We start from the raw sequence: 22,883 nt of genomic DNA on the forward strand, positions 1-22,883 counted from the left end.
TGTCTTTATTTGGAATACTAATCGAAAGACACAACAGAATTATATCATTTTCCAAGAACATTGAAAAATTTTTCTCTTTTATTGCATTAATGCAAATCGTTTGGAATACGTTAGTTATTTGTTTTCTAGGATTTTTCATCATAATTGTAAGTTCTGTAATAAATGTGTAATAATGAACATCGTATAAATCAGTTTTCTTTTGATTGTTTATCGAACTAGTGTATTCATAGCGAAATTGGTATTTTCGTGTTAATAAAAACGGTTCTTTCCTACTTTGCTATAATGGCTGAAGCTTTCATAATTTGCTTTGCCGGAGAATACCTTAGTCTCAAAGTAAGTGTTTTAATAAGTATTTACGAAATGGTTAATCATAAAGACAAAATTTTCTGGCATTATATAATCATGAATATATCTCTAATAATTTAATGGTTTCAAAGAAATAAATCAAAATAAATATTTATTCTCATTTATATAATCATAGTATTATGATGAAATACATGATGTTGTTTTTTCTAGAGAGATAATATATATTTTAATATATTAAAGAGCATATAATATTATTCAAAATTATTTAATTATTCAAGTAACAACGTTTTTTAATTAAGAAATTTATTTTATAAATATAAGATATTTTAAGTGTAATGTTGACATTTCTAATAAAAAAATTATTGTTATAGGTCCAAAATATTGTCATTTCATTAAAAATCTTCCTTTATTAATCTTTCTCTCTTGTACTCTGTTCTTCTTTATTGTGTATTTATTTTTTAATATCTTAATATTGACAATAATAATTAAAGAAAGACTTTATTTGTCGAATAAATAGAATCAATAAATATTATTATGCAAAAAGCCGTTGCATTTAAAACTATTTGCTTTCAGGGTAAATTAATTACCAATGCAATATATGAATCGCTGTGGTATGATATTCCGTCTCGTCAAAGTAAAATGATAATATTTATAATAATGAGATCTCAGAAGCGATTGGCGATCACAGCAGGAAAAATGATGGATATGTCATTTGACACATTTACAAGTGTAATTCCTAAAATTTTTTGGTCATCTAATTCTTTAGGAATTTCATTTTGCTTATAATTAATCTGTTACTTGTATCCTTTATACATAAATATAATTTATAAAGACTTAATTCCTCTATTTCTGTTTTTTAGGTCATGAAGGCATCAGTATCATATATATCCGTCCTGAATGTAATGTATTGACTCGATCAAAAATGTAATATACATTTGTTGAAATAATAACGTCATAATGAACTAATGAGTCAAACAATATTGGTAATGAATCTAAAATTGAATTGTTATTATCAGCTTATTAACTATTATTGATTAGTAATTAATTGATAAATTATATAAATTGAAAGTTTTACCTATTATAAAACATTTTATATAAACGCAAATAAGTTTGTATTTCTTATTATTGTTAGTATTTTCTAATATTGGTACCATTATATTATATTATATATTTATATTTAAAGAATACGACTGCGCAGTACGTGGGATTTCTGGACATTAACTCTTCATTAGAGAATTATATATTCAGTTTGATAATATCTCGTTGGATATAGGTACACTTAAAACTAAACGTTTGTAATACCTTTAATTGAAAAAAATTTTATCTTTAAAATTTCTTCCTCAAGCGAATATTCTTCATGATAATTTAGAATCATTAAAGAGAATTACTTATCATTAAATCCTCATCTCTCCTTCTCTCTCTCTCTCTCTCTTTGTTATTCTCCCCCAATTATTTCTTTAAGAGGTAAAGGTAGAACTGCACACGAATATAACTCAATTTAGTTCGTTTAGAATATCTAATATAATTACCATTGTTCTGCTGTACGTTTTTTTGCTATGTATAGAAAGTAGCAAACAGATAAGTCAAGAGATAAGTTTGTAAAAAAAAGGAAACTGATAATTAGGCATCAATTTATTTATTCTGAGCTTAAGTCCGATATCTTTATCACTTTGCGAGTTACTTTACGAGTATATGTTAGACCATCAACAAAAAATTATAGGATGTCTATACAAATAATGAGTTGTATTTCGATTTGCTGTTATATTACGCAATACATTGATAAATCCATATTTACGTAAGAGGGGATGGATTACGTGGGGTTGCAATTGAAGAAACTATTAGTACTCTTTCAGTTCTTTTTCACAAACCATAGTGTTGGGTAAATGTATCGATGCTGATCTTTATTTTCTCGCGATTTCAATACTGTATACGAATGATAGTCACAAGTACCGTCAGTCCGGTGTTGAAAATCGGTCTTCAATTGCTTGGTGTGTGGCCGGGTGTGTCCATTCCCTATTGGCTAATTTATATATGTAGCATACTGATTGTACAATACTTTCAGTATCGATACATATATGAGCACTTCAAGATCAGTGAGCTTTCGAATCTCGTCGATAGCTTACCCGCGTCTTTAGATTACAGCTTGACAATTTTTAAAGTAATTATTCTTTGGATACATCGTCGGTAAGATGTTGTGTCGCTGCGTTATCTTCATCCAATTTCGCTCCGTTTGTGACACAAAATTATAATAATAATACAAATTAGATATTAGTTTTTTTTTCATGTAACATATGTTGTTAATTAGATCTTCTATAAACGAAGCGTATCTTAATTCAATTAATGATTTATAGAGTTTCGAGTATCATCTTTATCTTAATATCTGTCCAATTAAAGTAATATATTACAGAGTCATTTATCAACTCTTGGCTGCTATGGACAATGATTGGCATGAATGCGTTGATACTGATCAACATTTGTATGTGATGACAATCAAAGCCAATACATCGCATTTTTATTCTAATGTTATGATTAGTGTTTATACAATTGCCGGGGTGTTTTATCTTTTAAGCGGTTACGTAGTTCGTTTTGTATATGAAATCGAAGATTACAATAATACCTTGCGGGAGTTTCCTATCAAGGTACATTTTCCTTTTGAAAATCAGCAATCGCCGATTTTTGAGCTGCTGGCCGTAATTTTATTTCTACATGTGCTGCTAAATACGAGCACAGTTTCTGTTTTAAACGCATTAATTTCTACATTAGTAAGTTTTACTTTATAAATTATTGTTTTCATTTCTCATAAAAATTATTTAACTATTCGTCATATCAGTAGACAGATCAGAACAAATACTTTTGAGGCTTTCATGGATATCTTCTTTAGAGGTGTCAAAGAGTGCGGATTATTGTGTCGTGATCCATTACTAATGCCAACGTTTCGTGAACCTTGCCATTCACTTTATCAGCGCGCTCTTCGCCTTGATGAAGTGAACGTCAAGGTTCACGAAACGTTGGCATTAGTAATAGATCACGATGCGACGACCAGTAAACCCTTTGACACCTCAAAACAATATTTATAATTCTTAACATATACAGAAAAAGTATTACGGTTGTCACAACCGGAAATAACGATAATTTTCGTTTATCAATACATTTGTTGACAACCGTAAGATGGACATTATTACAATCATATAACCGTTAAGCTATGCCAATCTTATGATTATTAATCGTACTATAATTCTTATAACAAAAAAATGTATTGATGGGCGACTTTTGGTCATGACAACTGTAGTTGTTTTTTCCGTATACGCTGTAATATGTAAAATTTATATACGATTATGACGTGTTATACAAATTTAATTTAGTACAATAAGATTTTATGTTACTGTCAAAGAAATTTAATAATTATAATTGTTAAGTGCCGCGTCGGTCATCAGTGACCAACAATGACTTTTCTGTTCAAACCGCATTAGTCACGGATGATCGACGACACAAAATTTAATATCCTTATACTATAATAAAAATTGAAAAGCTTTAGCATTAGAAAAAAGAAAATACAGTTGAATATGGCGTAAATGGAATAATAAATAAAATAATCTCGGCGCTTAACGTGTTAATTGGATATTACTGATAAGTGCACTGCGTTTTATACTGTCTTTATACCGAACAATTTTTCATAAAAATATACGATGTATATGATACTTCTCATATTTGGAAACTTTACAGAAATTTACATATATACTTTAGGTGCTTCATGTAAGTGGACAAATTGATATATTATGTCAAGAATTCAAAAGTATTTCTGCGAAAGCTCTTCCTGATAAGACTTCCACATCTACATTAGGTATATTGATTGAGAGACACAACAGAGTCTTTTGGTTTTCTGACAACATCGAAAAACTTTTCTCCTTTATTGCCTTGATGCAAGTTATTTGGAATACTCTAGTTATTTGCAGCCTAGGATTTATTATTATAATTGTGAGTACAGCAATAAATTTATTGTGATTAATATTGCAATTAATGTATATATTTGATGGTCTTATTATTTATCAATATAGTCGTTTTACATTGAGACTGGTGTCACAACAATATTGAAATCTATTTTTGCTTATCTTGCTATAATATTAGAAGTTTTTATCTTATGTTTTGCTGGAGAATATCTCAATCTGAAGGTTAGTAAATATTTGAAAATTATTAACTGGAAGTGTATACATCATACTTAATGCAATATGATATTACATAAGCAAAATGCTTATAAAATAAAGATGTTACAACATTTATAACATAATAACAAATAGACATTTCTCTAATGTAAAGTAATAGAAAAGAGTAATGTGCTTATTGCAAATACTAGAATTCTTTTATTTTGAAAACAGAACTTTAATAGCACAATTTAGTGGCAATACATTAGTTAAACATTGACACGTATCGGGTATATATTGGGAATATGTCATGACAATACTACATCAATACTAAAAGTAACTGAATTTTTATAATATATTATCATATTTTATTTTTATATTTTAAATGTCTTATAATACTACTTCATAATATATAGACTTGTTACTATTTTTTCAATAAGCGATATAAATTTAATTATTTTATTTCAATTTAAAAAAATTTTTATATAACAATAAAAGATTAGAAAAATTTTCGTTATTTTTATTATAAATAAAATCTTTGAACAATATTTTATTTAATAAAAAAAATTATGAGAAATATTATATTATAATCTTTTATATCTTTTGCGTTGTTTTCAGAGTAAAACAATCGCTGATGCAGCATACGGATCATTTTGGTATGATTTACCGTTAAATCAAAAGAGAATTTTGACGTTCATAATAATGAGATCTCAAAAACAACTTATCCTCACGGCAGGAAGAATCACAAGTTTATCTTTAACCACATTTACGAGTGTAAGTTTTTGGAATATCTTTCTGAACAGTTAAATAAAACGTTTGACATTCCATAAAATATATACACTGAAGAACAAAAATGAGGTCCTTTTTTGGAGTAGATAGGTGTAGATAAGCACGTCATTCCACATATTACAACTCACAGATGTGCAGACGCACTTATCTACACCTATCTACTTCAAAGAAGGACCTCAGTTTTGCTCCTCACTGTACGTACATATGTTTGTAAATTAATTTTTTAAATTTCTTTTAGGTCATAAAAGCTTCAGCATCGTACGTATCTGTCTTACATGCAATGTATTAATATTAACGATAATTAATTTAATGAAATCGTACAGTGTCATTAGTTTTAAATATTAATATAGAGATATTGTTAATAATAATTACTTCGGTACTTACTTCTTAGTCGATTGCATAATTTGTTTTATTTTTCTAATTAAAGATTACAATTTTATTTTATAGCAGTTTCTTTTTATAAAAATATAATTTCCTTTTGAAACTCAATAATTGCTGATATATGAGTATTTTGTTGTAACAATATTTTAAAGTTAAGACTATATGCCTGCACATGTATATTTTAAATGGATTGATTTTCACTTTAGTAACTCATTAATATTTTACATATATATTTTTATTTTTTATTAACCTTTGAACGCAGTAGCATAACACGTAGTAGCATAATACGCTCGATTTTTTCCAATGCTTTTTCAATGCTTTTTCCATTGCATATAATTTTTATTTATAAAAATATATATATTTGCTTGGTACCATTATATTCCTTAATTCTGTTAATTCGATCGAAAAAGATTCTTTACAATGTTTAATATTTATTAAATATGATGTTGACATTTCTATAATAACAACACACACATCGCTGAAATCTCAAAATATTCGTCAATTATTTCATTACAAATATGTAAATTTTCATATTCTAAAAATAGCTATTAGCATAAAGATTTCAAATTTCATTAAAATCTTCACTATTTTTTCTTTGACGTGCATTTTTATTCTTCATTTTACAGTTTTTAGTATTTTTAATCTTTATTATATTTTTAATATCGGTAATAAGAATAAAACTATTCATCAAATAATTAGAACAGGTAAATGTAATTATGTAAAAGGCCATTTGCATTTGATACTATTTGTTTTTAGGATAAATTATATAATCGATACAATATAATGTACGAATTCTTGTGATACGATACGATATCAAATCAAAATAAAATTATAACAAATAAATAAAATTAAACACATAAAACATTAAATTAATTTCAATTATATTATTGCGTTCTAATTATCACGTTGACTTCTATTAGTTTCGTTATTCGTATTATTAAAGCTATAATATTCATAATGATGAAATTTCTCAGGGGCTACTGATAAATACGGCAAGAAAAATGATCAATATATTTTTCAATCATTTAAAACTTTCATGAATGCATTTTTTTAAACATTTAACTTTTAAGAGATAATTTTATTTTGCTTATAACCGATTTGCTACATATATCTTTTATTCATAAATATAATATATCTATATAGATTATACTTTTTCAACGTATATAACAACTCTATCTATTCGACGTATATAACAACTCTAATTGAAAACTTTTTACTTTTCTTCCTTAAACGAGTTCTGTGCATGATAACATTACTAAAATCGTTAAAGGAAATTACACTTCACTATATCCCATCTACAATATGTTTCTCCCCTCAAATTATCTCTTTAAAAACCAGAGGTAGAACTGCATGAATATAATGCAGTTCCGTTCTCGTAGAATGGAATCTAATATATAATTACCAATTGTTCTGCTACGTATTTAACGATTTTTACAATGTACAGAACGTACTGGATGTATTGTTTCTTTTCATTGGTATCGCGTTGCTAAGAGACACGCTCATAAAAAAAGGAACGTTAATAATTACGTATCAAGTTGTTCATTTAAAGTGTATAAGTTTGATTTTTTACTTCGTTACTTTGCAGGCATTACATTGTTGAACTGTCATCAGAGATTATAAGATATCTGTATAAATAATAAGCTCTATCTCGATTTGCTATACTGGACAATACGTGGCGATTGGTCTATTACACGTGAGTGGGGATGTACTGCATGGGATTGCAATTGATGAAACTACCAGTACTCTCTTTCAGTTCTTTCTCAAATCGAAGTGTCGCATAAATGTGCTAATATCTTTATTTCCTCGCGATTTCATACCGTATATGAATGACAGCCATAAGTACCGTTAGTCCGGTGCTGAAGATCGGTCTTCAATTACTTGGTGTGTGGCCGGGAATGTCCATCTCATATTGGCTAGTAATTAATATATTTAGCATACTGATTTTACAGTATTATCAATATCGATACGTATTCGAACACTTCAAGATCAGCGAGCTTTCAAATCTCGTTGATAGCTTATCAGCAGCTTTATCTTTCAGCTTAATAATTATTAAAGTAACCAGTATTTGGATACATCGTGGGTAAGATAGGCGTCACTGCAAACATTAGCTTTACCTAATTTCGCTCTACATGTTTAAAATACAAAATTATTAGTTTCTTATATGTATAATGTTATCGATTAGATTTTTTACAAACGATACACGTATATCTCAGTTCTCTCTAGTTTCAAATCTCTTAATTTGAGTAACGATTTATAGAGTTTCGCAAAGATTATATTATATCCATATTATTATGTCTTATCTGTCCTAACGTCTGTCCAATTAAAGTAATACATTGTAGAGTCCTTCATCAACTCCTTGCTGCTATGGACAATGATTGGCATGAATGCGTTGATACTGATCAGCATTTGTATATGATGACAATCAAAGCTAATATATCGCATTTTTATTCTAATGTTATGATCAGTATCAATGTACTTGCTGCGGTGTCTTACTTTTTGGGCGGTTATGGAATTCGTTTTGTATATCTATCCGGAGATTACAATAATACCTTGCGACAATTTCCTATCAAGGTACAATTTCCCTTGAAAGCTCAACAATCGCCTATTTTTGAACTGCTGGCCATAACTCAATTTCTACTTATATTGTTCAATTCGTATATGCTCTCTGTTACAAATGCATTAATTTCTACTCTAGTAAGTTGCAATCTTATAAATCATTCTTTTCATTTCTCATAAAAAATGTTGAACGGAATGTGTGAAGTCAGAATTGATTTTAGAATAAAATTAAAATTTCAAAATTACTTTTTGTTTGAGATAATATTTAGTTTTAAACGAATTATACGTCATGTATACACAATTTGATAATATAATAAGATTTCATAACGCAGACAACTTTTAATAATTATTGTTATTAGTTGTTTAAATATTATTTATGAGCTTAGCACGTTTTACATTCGATTTTTTTCTTTATACCGAACATTTCTGTATACACTTATGTAATATTTTTAATACTTGGAATCTTTTCAGAAATTTTAACATTTTAGGTACTTCACGTAAGTGGACAAATCGATATACTGTGTCAAGAATTCAAAACTATTTCTGCAAAAACTCTTTCTTATGAAATTTCTACATCTATGTTAGGTATATTGATTCAGAGACACAACAGAGTTTTCTGGTTTTCTAACAACATTGAAAATCTTTTCTCCTTTATTGCTTTAATGCAAGTCATTTGGAACACTTTAGTTATTTGCGGTTTGGTATTTATTATCATAATTGTGAGTACAGCAATAAATTTATTGTGATTAATATTGCAATTAATGTACATATTTGATGGTCTTATTATTTATCAATATAGTCGTTTTACATTGAGACTGGTGTCACAACAATATTGAAATCTATTTTTGCTTATCTTGCTATCATAGTGGAAATTTTTATTTTATGTTTTGCTGGAGAATATCTTAATCTTAAGGTTAGTAAGTATTTGGAAATTGTTAACTGCGAGTACTTCATATTAATGCAATATGATTATGGTAAAATATTTACCTATATGATAAAAACATTAATGCTAACATTAATGCTAACAGTAATGCTAATTAATTAGTCATTTATTATGTATAAGGTTTCTTCTTTTTTAAAAACAGAAAGATATATATATATACAAGTGAATCTCTTTATAATATACATATATTGTTATTTTTAATTGCTTTAGAAAGCAATTAAAAATGTATATCATTTTAATTTTAGTTTTTTTTTTCATTTTTGTGCAATAATAAAAAAATTAGAATTAAAAGTGTAAAAATAGTTCCTTGATATTATTTATACAAGGAATACTTCTATATAATAAAATATGAGAAATGTCGATTTGTAATCATTTATACTTTTTCCATTATTTTCAGAGTAAATCAATTGCCGATGCAGCATATGAATCACTTTGGTATAATTTATCGTCAAATAAAAAAAAGATTATATCATTTATAATATTGAGATCTCAAAAGCAACTTGTAATCACGGCTGGAAAAATTACAAATTTATCTTTGGAAACCTTTACGAGTGTAAGATTTCGGAATAACATTTTAAACGATTAAATAAAAATTTTAACATTTACACAATAAACGTATATGCGCTTACATATGTTTGAAAATTAATTTCCTAAATTCTTTCTAGATAATAAAAGCATCAGCATCGTACGTATCTGTCTTACATGCGATGTATTGATATTATTAAGATAAATTTGAAGAAATTGTTGTATTATTAGCATAAATGATGCTAATATAAAGAAATTATTATTAATAATTATTTTTCATCTTTGGAAACTACATAATTCGTTTTATATTTCTAACCGAATATTACAACACAATATTAGAGTAGTTTTCTATAATAAGGATACATTTTCCTTTGAAACTCAACAATTGCCGATATTTGAGCTTCTTGCTGTAACAATATTTGTTTATATGTGACGTTACATGTCTGTACACTTCAGTATTTTAAATGGACTTATTTTTGCTTTCGTAATTCTTATATTTAACACATTTTTTATTAATTTGAGGTAATATAATAATTTGTGATACAGAATTACATAATTATATGAATACTGTTACATTAAAATTCAAGTTAAATAATTTCCAGTATTTTGTTGTATACGAATTGACAGACTTCTACATAAGAAGTTTCAAAATATAACACAGATATTTTAACACTATTTTTCTTTAAAGTCGATACATATTCGAAAAATTTTTTCGCTCCGAATATAATATCGTTAGCAGAATTTGTGTAGTACGTTAAGATTTTAAGTAAACTGGGATGTAATTGTTCAAACTTGATATTTTTGGGCATTTTAATATTTTTTTCCGCAAAAAACTTGTTTCTTAATGAAGTCGTCAACATCTAAAAGCACAATTTATAAGTCTCCAGATAAATTTTATTTTGTGATCATGTGACTTATTTTCACGTTATGGCTGTTTGAATTTTGACCTTCTACATATATAATTCACAGTACAAGAAATGAAAATATATACTTAAAAACGCCACATCAAATAAATAATTTTAATTACAATTGCAATTGGAATTATAATAAATAACTATAATAAACATATACACAGATATCTAAACTGTCCTAGACAAATAAACAGTTATAAGAATTGTTTAATTGAGAAGCGCTTGAAGTCTATAATATCGTCATTTTAAATTGACAATTTTGTGTAATAAAGTGTATTTAGGAATGAAAGAGAAATAGAAAAACGCAATGTTAAAAGCTCTTTATTATGTCGATGGTATCAAATATCGAAACTTTATTCTAATAGGTCTGAGCATGTTCAGTTTATATTGACATATCTATTCGTTTGTGTTTGTAAAATCGTACTTCTACAATATAATATATCTAGTTTATTATAAATTTTTTCAGCTTCCTTTGTAAATGTATTCTAAAAAAGTTCAATATTTACGTTATTAGAAGGAATTATATCCATTGTTATGATGTTACAGTTTAATACATCAGGGGAATATATAACGACTTTTTCTCTCTTGTTTCTTTAAAAATTCATGATCAATGCCACGAATACAATTAATTTCCATCATTGAGAAAACCTAAGATGTAATTATGAACTTTCAATTGTCCTATGTTCAACAGTAATGGCAATATTTAGAAAATGATGCACATTCATTTTTTTTGTTGATGACATCGTATCAGTAGGAAAAATAATTCAATGCATTTCTTATTATTTCATGGTCAAGGTACATATTATGAGACTGTCAGAGGAATATAAAATGTGCGTATAAGATAATCTCATAAATTACTTCTTCGAATTGATGTAACACACACAATGTATAATAGCAATTGATTCATATTCATATGAGTGAGGGTATACTGCGTGCGCATGGGGACCCTTTTGGAAAAACTATTAGTATCATATCAGTTCTGTCTCATAGTCACAGTGAACAAATGTGCTAATCTCCATCCTCGCTTTCTTCTATTTATTAACGAATGATAGCCAAAGTACCGTCAGTCTGGCTCCGAAAATCGACCTTCGGTTACTTGGTGTATGGCCGGATGTATCATTCCACCTTTCATTGACTGATTTTCATGTTGAGTATACTGATTGTAGAGTATTTTCATTACTTACACATACTTAAGCACTTCAAGATCAGCGAGCTTTCGAATCTTATCGATGATTTGTCTTTAACTTTAGATTACAGTTTGACAGATTGGCCAATCTATAGATATACCTACATATTGTCGGTAAGATATCACGTAGCATATGTAATATTAACTTTATTTAAAATTGTTGAATTTATGTGTAGATTGCGAAAAACTAGAATTTATAAGTTTATAATAATGACCAGATTTTTTCTGATGAAAAGTGCATTAATTTCACATTTAAGTCACTTGTACCAGTGTATTGGTTTGGCATGAAATGTTTTTTCATTTATTACCTGACAAATTGTGCTAACAGATTACAAAGTTTTTCATAAACTTCTGGCTACTATGGATAATGACTGGCACAAATGCATCAACATCAATCAGCATTTGTATATGATGACAATTAAAGCTAATATCGCATTTTATTTCTAACGCTTTAACTTTATTGAGTGTTATTACAGCAAGTTCAGTAATTTATTTATTTAGGTGATTACGTAAACCATTTTATATTTTTAACTGATGATTACACCATAACTTTACAACAGCTTCCTATAAAGATACAACTTTCCTTTGAAACTCAACAATCAATGTTTGACAACGATGTTTGAATTTCTCGTTGCAACAATATTTTTACATGTATTGTTACATGTTCGTGCGTTGTATTCTAAATGGATTAATTCTTACTTTGGTAACTCTTACATTTCATCAAATTTATATTTTTATTTTATTACTAATTTCCTAGTAAATACCAATGTTATAATTTCACATTCAGCAGTGTAACTGTTATGTACAACTAGGAAATGGAAGTAACTCGTTACTTGCAATGAAGTTACTGTATTGGTAACTTTACTACTAACTGTGGTATTTGTTTTTGATAACTGTAACGGTAACGTAATTATATTTTTTTTTATAACGGTAACTAATTTTATAGTTACTTTTATCGTTACTTTGCACACGGTCGGACACGGTTCGATTGAACACAAGCCACTCATAGCGTTTGCGATTAAAAAGCCCCTAGAGGAGTGAGATTAGACACCCGTCCGCTGTGTTATTTTTAAAAAGCACTTTCCATTTCCTGTGTATAATACATGGTACAGCATTACGTTTATATTGTTGAATGTGAAATTTATGTGACATTAATGTTATTACTGTTAATTGATGTTTAGTAAATTTTATGTAACAGAGCAATTTGTAACGCAAGATTATATAATAATTATGAAATACTAACAAATTAAAATTTTTCATTTAAATAATTTGCAATGTAATTTTATTATATATAATTTATTACATTTCTACGTAAGAAGTTTCATAATATAATTAACGCTTGCGTAAGAAAAAATTCAAATAATTGAATATATTCAATAAAAATATATACGTTATCATAATTTATTATATTCAAAACACTGCTTACAATGATAACATTCTCAAATAATTACGATTTTTGAAAAATGTAAGTATATATTTTAGGATTCATGTAAGCAGACAAATTGATATGATGTGTTATTAATTTGGAAATATCTTTAAAAAAATGCTTTTCTTCATGAATCCAGTGTGTCCTTATTTGAAATGTTAATCGAGAGACACCATAGAATTATTTCATTTTTCGAGAAAATGGAGAAACTATTTTTCTTTATTGCGTTAATGAAAGTTATTTATAATACGTTAGTTATTTTTTAAATAGGATTTTTGGTCTAGGATTTTTCATCATAATTGTAAATTGTATAATAAATATGCATTGATTAGTATCCTATACATCATTTATTTTTTGTTTTATTGTTCATCGAATCCAGGATATGATCCCGAACAACATTCAAAAGGTTTTTTGCTGTCGGTAGGACACCTTGTGTAATGCTAATACCGGCGGTACTGTAACTTTCGAGCCCTTGTAACTCGAAAAGTACTCAATGAAAAGTAATTTTATTATAGTGTTTTGGAAAGCTCTTGAGATAAGCTATAAGAAAATGTAATGAAAAATAGGGGATTTCATTTAAGAAATTAAAAGTGACCTTTAAGTGACTTTCAAACAATCATTCAAGGTCAAATTAATGACACTGTCTTATGTCCCCCTTAAAACCATACTTTTGTCTGAAACATTTTTTCGTATCTTCCATATTTTTCGAGATATTTACCTGGGGCAATTAAAATGAAACACACGGTATATGATAATGTAAAAAGTCGTTGCATTTAAATATTTGCTTTTAGGGTCAATTAATTGTTGTGCAACATACGAATTGCTATGGTACGATATGTCGTCATGTTAAAGTAAAAGTTAATACTGATAATAATGAGGTCACAGAAGCAACTAGCTGTCACTATAAGAAAAATAATAGATACGTCATTCTAAATGTTTACAAATATAATTTAAAAAATTTTTGGACATTTAATTTTTAAGAGATAAGTAGGTCCCCTACTCAACCTACTATATAGAAAATTAGCTTTATAGAAAATTAACTTTATAGAAAAACAGCAAGAGATAAAAATTGTTTATTTTTTTCTCATAGAATTCTGAGAATTTTTTCAGAATTTTTTTTTAGTATAGCATTTTCTCATGTTGGCAAAAAGAAAATACAGTACTAAAAAGTTGATAAAAAATTCTGAAAAAATTCTTAGAGCTCTATAAGAAGAAAATAAATAATTTTTTTCTCTTGCTATTTTTCTATAAAATTGATAGTACTTGAGTAAAAAATTATTAAAAATTATTCGGCGATTTTTAGTAAGTAATATCTTGTTAGCTATTACGAAAATTCCAAATGGTAGAGGATTTTTCGACTCAATTTAGTCCGCTAGCGCACGAAATATTTGGACGTCATTCTGGACATCTTTTATGAATGCTTTATGTTAACTTAAATTAAACTGCAATAGACATTTGTTCGAATAATAATGAAATTAATTTAGATTTAAATTGTTATTATTAGATATTTTCTGTTATTTATTAATTTATTAGTGAATTAATTACTTAAATTAATAATTACCTTTAATATGAAACAGTCAATATAAAAGCGAATAATTATTGCTAATTTATATTATTATCATTATGTTACAGTCTGTATTTTTATTTAAAAGAATATTCCCACGGAAACCGTTGGATGTTCTCGGATATTAGCCCTTTATTAGAAAATCGTGTATTCAGTACATATAGGCATATTTGAAACTAAATGAACGTCTCCAATTAAATAATTTTCAGTTCTGAGATATCTTCCTCAAGGGAGGATGCATAATAACATGTTTCCTAAAATCATTGAGGGATATTACTCGTTATATCGCCCCTATCCTGTTGTTCTCCCCTAACATTATTTTTTTAAAGACCAGAAATGAACTGTACGAACATAACTTAGTTCCATTCGCTTAGAATACGGAACATATAATTACTGTCGTTTTGCTATAAGTTTAATTTTTGCTACGTACGTACGTAGTAATGGACATTTATTTTTCGATAAAATCGTGTTGCTAAGATATAAGATTGTAAAAAAAGGAACTAATAATTATACGCATCGAGTTGCACATTTAACGATTACATCCAACGTCTTTGTTTCTTTATGGATATTAAACTACGTTCTTAGACTATCAACAGAAAATTATAAGATGTCCATACAAATAATGACTCTCTATCTTGATTTGCTGTTGTACGCAATACATAATGGCGATTGATCCATATTTACGCGAGTGGGGATGAACTGCGTAGGGTTGCAATTGAAGAAATTGTCAATGCTTTTTCAGTTCTTTTTTAAACTAGAGTGTCGGACAAATGTGCTGACACTGATCTTTATTTCCTCGTATTCTTAATACTGATTACGAATGATAGTTACGAGTACTGTCAGTCCAGTGCTGAAGATCGGTCTTCAAGTGTTTGGTGTGTGGCCGGGCGAGTCGCATTCCATCCCATATTGGCTAATTTATATATTTAGTATACTGATTGTACAGTACTTCCAATATCGATACGTATTCGAGCACTTCAAGATCAGCGAGCTTTCGAATCTCGTCGATAGCTTACCCGCGGCTTTAGATTACAGCTTAACAATTCTTAAAGTTACCAGTCTTTGGATACATCGTCGGTAAGATGTGTCACTGGAAACATTAACTTCTTCCGTTTAGTTTGAGACATAAAACTATTAGTTATTACTACATTCACAAAAAATTCGTTTGAATTAAATAAATTTAATAACTTGATTTTTAATTTCTTAAATCATATAATATTTTTATTAACTCAAAATTTAAATATATATCATTATTGTTATAGTAAATATTCATTTAAATCGAATATGTTATTTTTATGTATACATTAATTTCTAATTATACATATATATTATCGGTTTGATTTTATATAAACGAGCGTGTCTTATAATCGGTCCAATTAGAATAACACATTATACAGAGTCATTCATCAGCTTCTAACCGCTATGGATAAAGACTGGCGAGAATGCGTCAATATTGAACAACATTTGTATGTGATGACGATCAAAGCCAATACATCGCATTTTTGTTCTAATATTATGTTTAGTATTAATACAATTGCTTCGGTGTCTTATCTCTTGAGCGGTTACGCAACTCGTTTTATATATTTGTTTGGAGATTATAATAATGATACCTTGCGACAGTTACCCATCAAGGTACAATTTCCTTTTGATACTCAACAATCACCAATTTTTGAGCTGTTGGTCGTAATTCTATTTCTACATGTGATGTTAAATTCGTGCACGCTCTCTATTCTAAACGCATTAATTTCTACTCTAGTAAGTTTCATCTTATAAATATTATTTTTATTTAAAAAAAAGTTGTTTAGTGATTTGTGATCAGTATTGACATAAAGAATAAGATTTAATTATTGAAATTAATTTTTCTTGATAAGATTTAGTTATATATACAAATTAGAATACTCGTTATATAGATTACGTTATACAAACTTAATTGATATAATTAAGATTTTATATCAATGTTAAATAAATGTAATAATTAATTAATTGAATTAATTAATTGAATACTACTTATAAGCAATCTGCTTATTATTTTAAATTCTGTTTTTCTGTACACCGAGTAACTTTACATAAGTACTTCTAATAGTTAGAACATGTAGAGAAATTTAAGTATGTCTACGTATACTTGTAGGTATTTCACGTAAGTGGACAAATTGATATATTATGTCAAGAATTTAAAACTATTTCTGCAAACATTCTTCCTCATGAAACTTCTACATCTACATTACCTATACTGATTGAAAGACACAACAGAATTTTTTTGTTTTCTGACAAAATTGAGAAACTTTTCTCTTTTATTGCATTAATGCAAGTTATCTGGAATACTTTTATCATATGCAGTCTAGGATTTATTATCGTAATTGTGAGTACTGCGTTAAATGTCTTATGATTAATATTATAGTTAATTTATTTGTTATTGTTTACCGAAATAGTCACTTTATGTTGAGACTGGTGTCATTACAATAATAAAAACTATTTTCACTTATCTTGCTGTGATAGCGGAAGTTTTCATCTTATGTTTTGCAGGAGAATATCTGAATTTCAAGGTTAGTATGTATCTGGAAATTATCTGCAAGTACATATTATAATTTAACATGATTATACATAAATATTTATTAAATAAAAACATGTATGCGAGAGGCGTATCTTAATTTAAAAAATTAAATTTAAATTTAAATTGTATACTTAACGAAGCGAGCCTGAATACGGTATATATTACGTTATGTTTTGGAATGTATGTACTTTTTTGAAAAAATTAGTGGGGTTACTAGTGCGAAGCTTCGACAGAAGCGACAGATATGTGAGCGAAGAACTTCGTTCAACTTCTTGTAATAATGTACCAATGTAATATTTAAAAAAATGTTGTAATATTACATGGTAATATATCAATAATGTTGGATATAAGTATTGTTGCAATATTAAGTATAGCGAAAATTTATCGCAGAAATATTTCTGCAATACTGTGATAATATCTTATAGTAATATTAACGCCTAAAAAATGCCATGTACCTCTAACATAATTTTTATATTGAATAATAAATGTTATAGCATATATCAAAATACATCTTATTAAGTTAGCATAAAATGATTTTTTGGAAACGAATCCTCAAAAAAGGTTCAGTGATGAATGTAAGGCAACTGTTCCAGTATACATCAATATAATTAAAAGTCTATAGTATACATTTTTCATATTGATAGTGTATATCGGAATGTTACATTCAACAGTTTTAAGGTTGTTTTCAAAAAATCATTTTGGGTGAAATCAACCGAAAATCAATAAAAAATCATATAACGTTGCACTTTTTATTCTATCCTGTCTGGTTAGAAAAATCGAACTCCTTCGCCTCCATCTATCGGCAGTGCCGCGGTGCCGATCATAATAAGACATTATAATATTTGAATGATATTTCAGAGTGATATACCACATATTGTAATGCGTTAGTAAAGTTACTGCAATATATTGTAATATTTTACAATACAACATCTCAGTAGCATATTTGTAATATTACATTGTAAGTTGTAACATTACTGTAATATTGTAACGTCATTATAATACACTGAAAAAAAGATTGGCTACTGCAGCAAATTAGATGATAAAATATGGCATAGCATTTTTAATTGGTTGCAGCAGCCAATTTTTGGTTGCGGCAGCCAATTTTTGGTTGCGTTAGTCTATCCGCAATGTCAGTATAGGATTTCGATAGGCTAACACAACCAAAAATTGACTGATGCAACCAGTTAAAAATGCTATACCATATTTTACCATCTAATTTGCTGCAGCAGCCCCCAATCTTTTTTTTCAGTGTATTATTGAATACTACATGAGGTATGTGGCGTGGAACGACACATAAAAATTAAATTTCTCATCCAAGAAGAAGTAAATTCTCGGAAATATGTACGAAAGTAAAAGCGTATGACGAGGAAATGTTGTAGGAAACAAGCATAAATGTATAAATGAAGTAAGGCTTCCAAAGGAGATCCACAACACAGAATGAACCACCTGAAGAACATCGACGATGGCAGAGAATGCTAACCGAATTGATGAGCCTGTTCGTGCTGATCAGTACGAGATATCCTCAGTTTTGAAATATTTCCGATGGTTTTATTCCTTTCTTGAGAAATTTAATTATTGCTTCGTTCCGTGCTTGGATGAACTTCTTCTTCGCATATATTTATATTTTTCTTCGAGCTAGCAAATCTATCAATTTTTAAAAAAAAGTACACATTCCACATACAGAACATTATATGATGCAGACCGCACTTGCATAAGTCTCGTTATATGGACATATAATTTAATTTAGAATTTGAATTTTTACTCCTTTCATAATAATAATAAGTGTATTTTATAAATATAAAATAATACAAACATTAACCTAATACTATGATTATGAACTAACTATTGCATTTATTTCGTGTATAAGGTTTCTTTTATTTTAAAGACAAAAATATTACAAACATTTTTTATGAAGTATATTAGTATTATTAATTTTAGTCTAAAAGTTTTAGATTTCGGTTACATGCAATCAGAAAAAGCAGAAAGAAATGAAAACGGAGGAGACAAATGATTAACTTATCAGAACAACTTTGGTACATTGTTTTTCCATAGCTGAATTTTACATGAAAAATATATTTATGGAATAGAATGCGAAATACATAGCTTCGAAGGAAAGAATGGCTACAGTTGCTATGACCAAAAATTGTCCATCTCAATACATATGTTAGTTACAAGAACTATAAAACAATTGTCTATGTCCATCTTACGGTTATCACAAATGTATTGATGAGCGAAAATTATCATTATTTCAGATTGTGACGACTGTAACATTTTGTTTTGTGTAAGATGTCAAATCGATCACTCAACACGATAAAGTAGTAATTACAATATATCTACACAAAACATTAGGTATTTAGCAATGTTAATATAATCATAAAGTGCAGATCTGCTTTTTACCACTGCTATCAAATCTTCATCCAGTTATCCTTTACCATAATTAATATTTTCTCATTTTCTGCAATAATTATATTTATTAATAAAACATTTATGAAATTTATTAATAATAAATATTTATTTAACCTGATATAAAAATATTTTCTTCGTTGTTCATAAATATTAAATTAACATCTATGTTCGCATTGCAAGGATGATCCATAATTTTATACTATTTTAAGAATCAATCACAATGACCAAAATTTAATTGTTCTTAGTAATACATAAATATTGTTAAAATATTTAATATTTTGTAGATATACTGTAATTAATTCTATGCCGACGGATTGATGTAACATCCTATTGAACGCCATTAAGGTCTTTCCGTTTCGTAAATACATTTCTCATGTAATCCAGTTACGAAACAACGTAATGTAATGTTTTTGATTGGTTAACCCCTATCATTTGTCATTTTTGTTCTATTCCGTTATTTCTGACTTCATATGATCGCACGCTTATGCTACGCAATGCTACATAGCTTCATTGCTTTATCTTTTATAATAATAACGGTATATTTTTCTGATACATAAATTTTTTCAAATTTTTTTTACTTATCAATAATAAAAAATTAAGGAGACTTTGATATTTATATAAAGAAGACTTTTACACAATATTTGTTTCAATGAGGAAGAATTATTAACAATATTATTAGTTATTCTTTATATTATTATTTTCAGAGTAAATCAATCGCCAATGCAGCATATGAATCACTATGGTACAATTTACTGTCAAATCAAAAGAAAACTATAATATTCGTAATAATGAGATCTCAAAAACAAGTCATGATCACAGCAGGGAGAATCACGAATTTATCTTTGGAAACTTTCACGAGCGTAAGTTTATTGGATATATTTTTTAGTTAAATAAAATTTTATGTATTTCTAAGAAATATATATATATACCTTAGTAAATTATTTAAAAAATTTTTTTTTATCTTAATATTTTCTTATAAAATTCTTTTAGATCTTAAAAGCGTCAGCATCATACGTATCTGTTTTACATGCGATGTATTGATGTCAACAAATAATGATTTAGTTAAAATCGTGATGTTATTAGTATTATTAGTATAACACGTTAATATAGAGAATTATTATATTATTAAATTGCTTTCGATAAATTAATAGTGTTGAGTATTTATGCTGTTTTAAAATTTATATATCTTTAGGTTGTACATACAACATAGAATTATATTTAATTTAATTTAAATCTAAATATTCATATCTGTTTTTTCCTTACGTTTAATCTTGCATGATAAAATATTTCCTTACCCACAAGGGAAGTTTCACAACTGTCCGGAACCGATTTGATTCTCCATGAAATATGTTGTTAAACACGAAAATCTAAGGGACATGTATTTTTTTATTCGTGCCCTAACTTATGTTTAAGAGATGAAACACCCCTTTGAAAAAAGATGGTATTTTTCTTTCGAGACGAATATCATCGGAAGTATAAAAGATAGAAAAAAATTTTTAAATAAAATGAAATAAAAAAAATGTACGGTTTCAAGTCCCTTAGATTTTTGTGCTTAACAATATATTTCATGGAGAATCAAATCGGTTCCCGATAGTTGTGAAACTTCCCTTGTCAGAAAGAAGAAAAAAAGAAATAGAAAAAAAGCAATGTATCTTTTCTTTGCGTCGATTGAATCAAATACCGAGACTTTTTTCTAGATGTGTGAGAACGTGTAGTTTATGTCAACGTATCCGTATATTTGTGTTTATATAATTGAACTTCCATAATGCGTATAGCTGATTTTAATATTATGAGTTTATTTTGCACACGTTTTCTGAGAATATACTTGAAAATCTTGCTTATATTTCAAAAATAAATAATATGTTTTTAAAACATTTGATTTTTATAAATTATCTTGATTTTTTATTTCCTTATTTATGAGATCATTTAAAGTTAAAGGGATCCTAAAATCGTCTGTATTACTGATTAAACTATATAATATTAGAAAAACAATTTTTTTTCTTTCTCACTGATTTGGAAATCCTTTTCCAGGACTAAAGTATACGCATTAATATGTATCTATGAGGTGGAGTCTGTGCTGAGAACGATAAAAAATTTCAAAATTGAAATCTTCTTTATTACTTTTTAGTGCAATATGGCGCTCCAGAGCTGTCACGTCGTGACAACATTTATTTCACATAAGAGATGTGCAATCTATACTTACGAAATAGTAGTCCATAGACTATCTAGCAGTTTGCATAAAGAAACAGCGTGGAGTTCTCAAAATTAGGCCTATGTAGACATCTAATTAAGACATAATTGTTAAACATAAATTTTTATGTGTATGTGTTGCATGCGTGAGTGAGATATTGATGTTGTAATACGTGTCAATGACACATAAATCGTCTGTGTGTAAGTGCTATTTATAATATGACTAGTCGTCTTTAGGATCCCAAGTAACTTTCAATAGGTTTTAACCATTGCTCGGTATTCATTAAAAAGTTATTAATAAAAAGGTTTAAGAAATAGCGTCTCATTTCTGCTACATATGTATTGGAGATCCCAAAACAGTCTGCATTAACGACTAAACCATAATTCTTGTATAAAAATTACTTCTCTCCTCTTTTACAGATTCGAAAAATCCTTTTTCAGGATTAATGTATATGCATGAATATGTGTCTGTGAGATGGATTTTATGCCGCAAACGACAAAAAATTTCGAAATTGAAATCTTAAGAAAAACTTTTTGTTGTTCTCGACATAAAATCCACTTCACAGATACATATTAATGTGTATACTTTAATCCTGGAAAAGGATTTTCGAGTTTGTAAAAGAGAAAAATAAGTGTTATACAAAAATTACGATTTAGTTGGTAATACAGACGGCTTTAGGAACCCTCGCTCTCTTTAAGGGGTTATTCCACCCTGCAACTTTCAAAGAATTGAACATTTCTTTTGTTTAAATCGATAGTTTAGAATCTTAAGAATATAAAATTTTTTTACCCGAAAGTGAAATTCCCAATATTAATGAAAATGCAGTTGATATTATGTGCATGTCGAGTGGTGCATAACAATCGATGCCTCCACGCCACCGTTAAACTGTTCTGTTTATGAATAGTTCCGTCATTATTTGACGTTATAGTTATATATCTGTATTGTAGATGACGTTGACACACAATTTTGATATAAATTATATTGGTTTCGGTTAGAAATCAGTGCGTCC

The 22,883-nt window shown here is 27.9% G+C and overlaps 4 protein-coding genes across 4 annotated transcripts; all 4 read left to right on the top strand.

Annotated features, from left to right (window-relative positions):
• Positions 1–20: 20 nt before the first annotated feature.
• Positions 21–1,217, top strand: LOC108721709 (odorant receptor 85b-like). The gene is made up of 4 exons (XM_018446392.1): positions 21–146; positions 220–333; positions 880–1,035; positions 1,167–1,217. Exons 1-4 carry the CDS (start codon positions 90–92, stop codon positions 1,215–1,217), a joined length of 378 nt encoding a protein of 125 aa, XP_018301894.1. The 5' UTR covers positions 21–89.
• Positions 1,218–4,155: 2,938 nt separating this feature from the next.
• LOC108722154 (odorant receptor 4-like) lies at positions 4,156–5,523 on the top strand. The gene is made up of 4 exons (XM_018447115.1): positions 4,156–4,281; positions 4,362–4,475; positions 5,064–5,219; positions 5,473–5,523. Exons 1-4 carry the CDS (start codon positions 4,225–4,227, stop codon positions 5,521–5,523), a joined length of 378 nt encoding a protein of 125 aa, XP_018302617.1. The 5' UTR covers positions 4,156–4,224.
• Positions 5,524–8,764: 3,241 nt separating this feature from the next.
• On the top strand, positions 8,765–9,830 carry LOC108722145 (odorant receptor 4-like). Its single transcript, XM_018447103.1, has 4 exons — positions 8,765–8,890; positions 8,971–9,084; positions 9,512–9,667; positions 9,780–9,830. The coding sequence occupies exons 1-4, from the start codon at positions 8,834–8,836 to the stop codon at positions 9,828–9,830; spliced, it is 378 nt and encodes a 125-aa protein (XP_018302605.1). The 5' UTR covers positions 8,765–8,833.
• Positions 9,831–16,959: 7,129 nt separating this feature from the next.
• On the top strand, positions 16,960–20,724 carry LOC108722165 (odorant receptor 4-like). Its single transcript, XM_018447141.1, has 4 exons — positions 16,960–17,085; positions 17,156–17,269; positions 20,388–20,543; positions 20,674–20,724. The coding sequence occupies exons 1-4, from the start codon at positions 17,029–17,031 to the stop codon at positions 20,722–20,724; spliced, it is 378 nt and encodes a 125-aa protein (XP_018302643.1). The 5' UTR covers positions 16,960–17,028.
• The last annotated feature ends 2,159 nt before the right edge of the window (positions 20,725–22,883 follow it).

This window comes from Mycetomoellerius zeteki, unplaced genomic scaffold (genome assembly GCF_001594055.1).
Source record: "Mycetomoellerius zeteki isolate Tzet28-1 unplaced genomic scaffold, Tzet1.0 scaffold105, whole genome shotgun sequence".
In the NCBI taxonomy this organism is placed as follows: domain Eukaryota; kingdom Metazoa; phylum Arthropoda; class Insecta; order Hymenoptera; family Formicidae; genus Mycetomoellerius; species Mycetomoellerius zeteki.

Bases quoted from the DNA above. Each gene is read 5' to 3' on its own strand.
- LOC108722145 (XM_018447103.1), top strand. From the start codon at position 8,834: ATGCAAGTCATTTGGAACACTTTAGTTATTTGCGGTTTGGTATTTATT. The intron at 8,891-8,970 runs GTGAGTACAGCA...TTATCAATATAG, and splicing joins TGGTATTTATTATCATAATT to TCGTTTTACATTGAGACTGG. The intron at 9,668-9,779 runs GTAAGATTTCGG...AATTCTTTCTAG, and splicing joins CTTTGGAAACCTTTACGAGT to ATAATAAAAGCATCAGCATC.
- LOC108721709 (XM_018446392.1), top strand. From the start codon at position 90: ATGCAAATCGTTTGGAATACGTTAGTTATTTGTTTTCTAGGATTTTTC. The intron at 147-219 runs GTAAGTTCTGTA...TTATCGAACTAG, and splicing joins TAGGATTTTTCATCATAATT to TGTATTCATAGCGAAATTGG. The intron at 334-879 runs GTAAGTGTTTTA...ATTTGCTTTCAG, and splicing joins GAGAATACCTTAGTCTCAAA to GGTAAATTAATTACCAATGC.
- LOC108722154 (XM_018447115.1), top strand. From the start codon at position 4,225: ATGCAAGTTATTTGGAATACTCTAGTTATTTGCAGCCTAGGATTTATT. The intron at 4,476-5,063 runs GTTAGTAAATAT...CGTTGTTTTCAG, and splicing joins GAGAATATCTCAATCTGAAG to AGTAAAACAATCGCTGATGC. The intron at 5,220-5,472 runs GTAAGTTTTTGG...AATTTCTTTTAG, and splicing joins CTTTAACCACATTTACGAGT to GTCATAAAAGCTTCAGCATC.
- LOC108722165 (XM_018447141.1), top strand. From the start codon at position 17,029: ATGCAAGTTATCTGGAATACTTTTATCATATGCAGTCTAGGATTTATT. The intron at 17,086-17,155 runs GTGAGTACTGCG...TTACCGAAATAG, and splicing joins TAGGATTTATTATCGTAATT to TCACTTTATGTTGAGACTGG. The intron at 17,270-20,387 runs GTTAGTATGTAT...TATTATTTTCAG, and splicing joins GAGAATATCTGAATTTCAAG to AGTAAATCAATCGCCAATGC.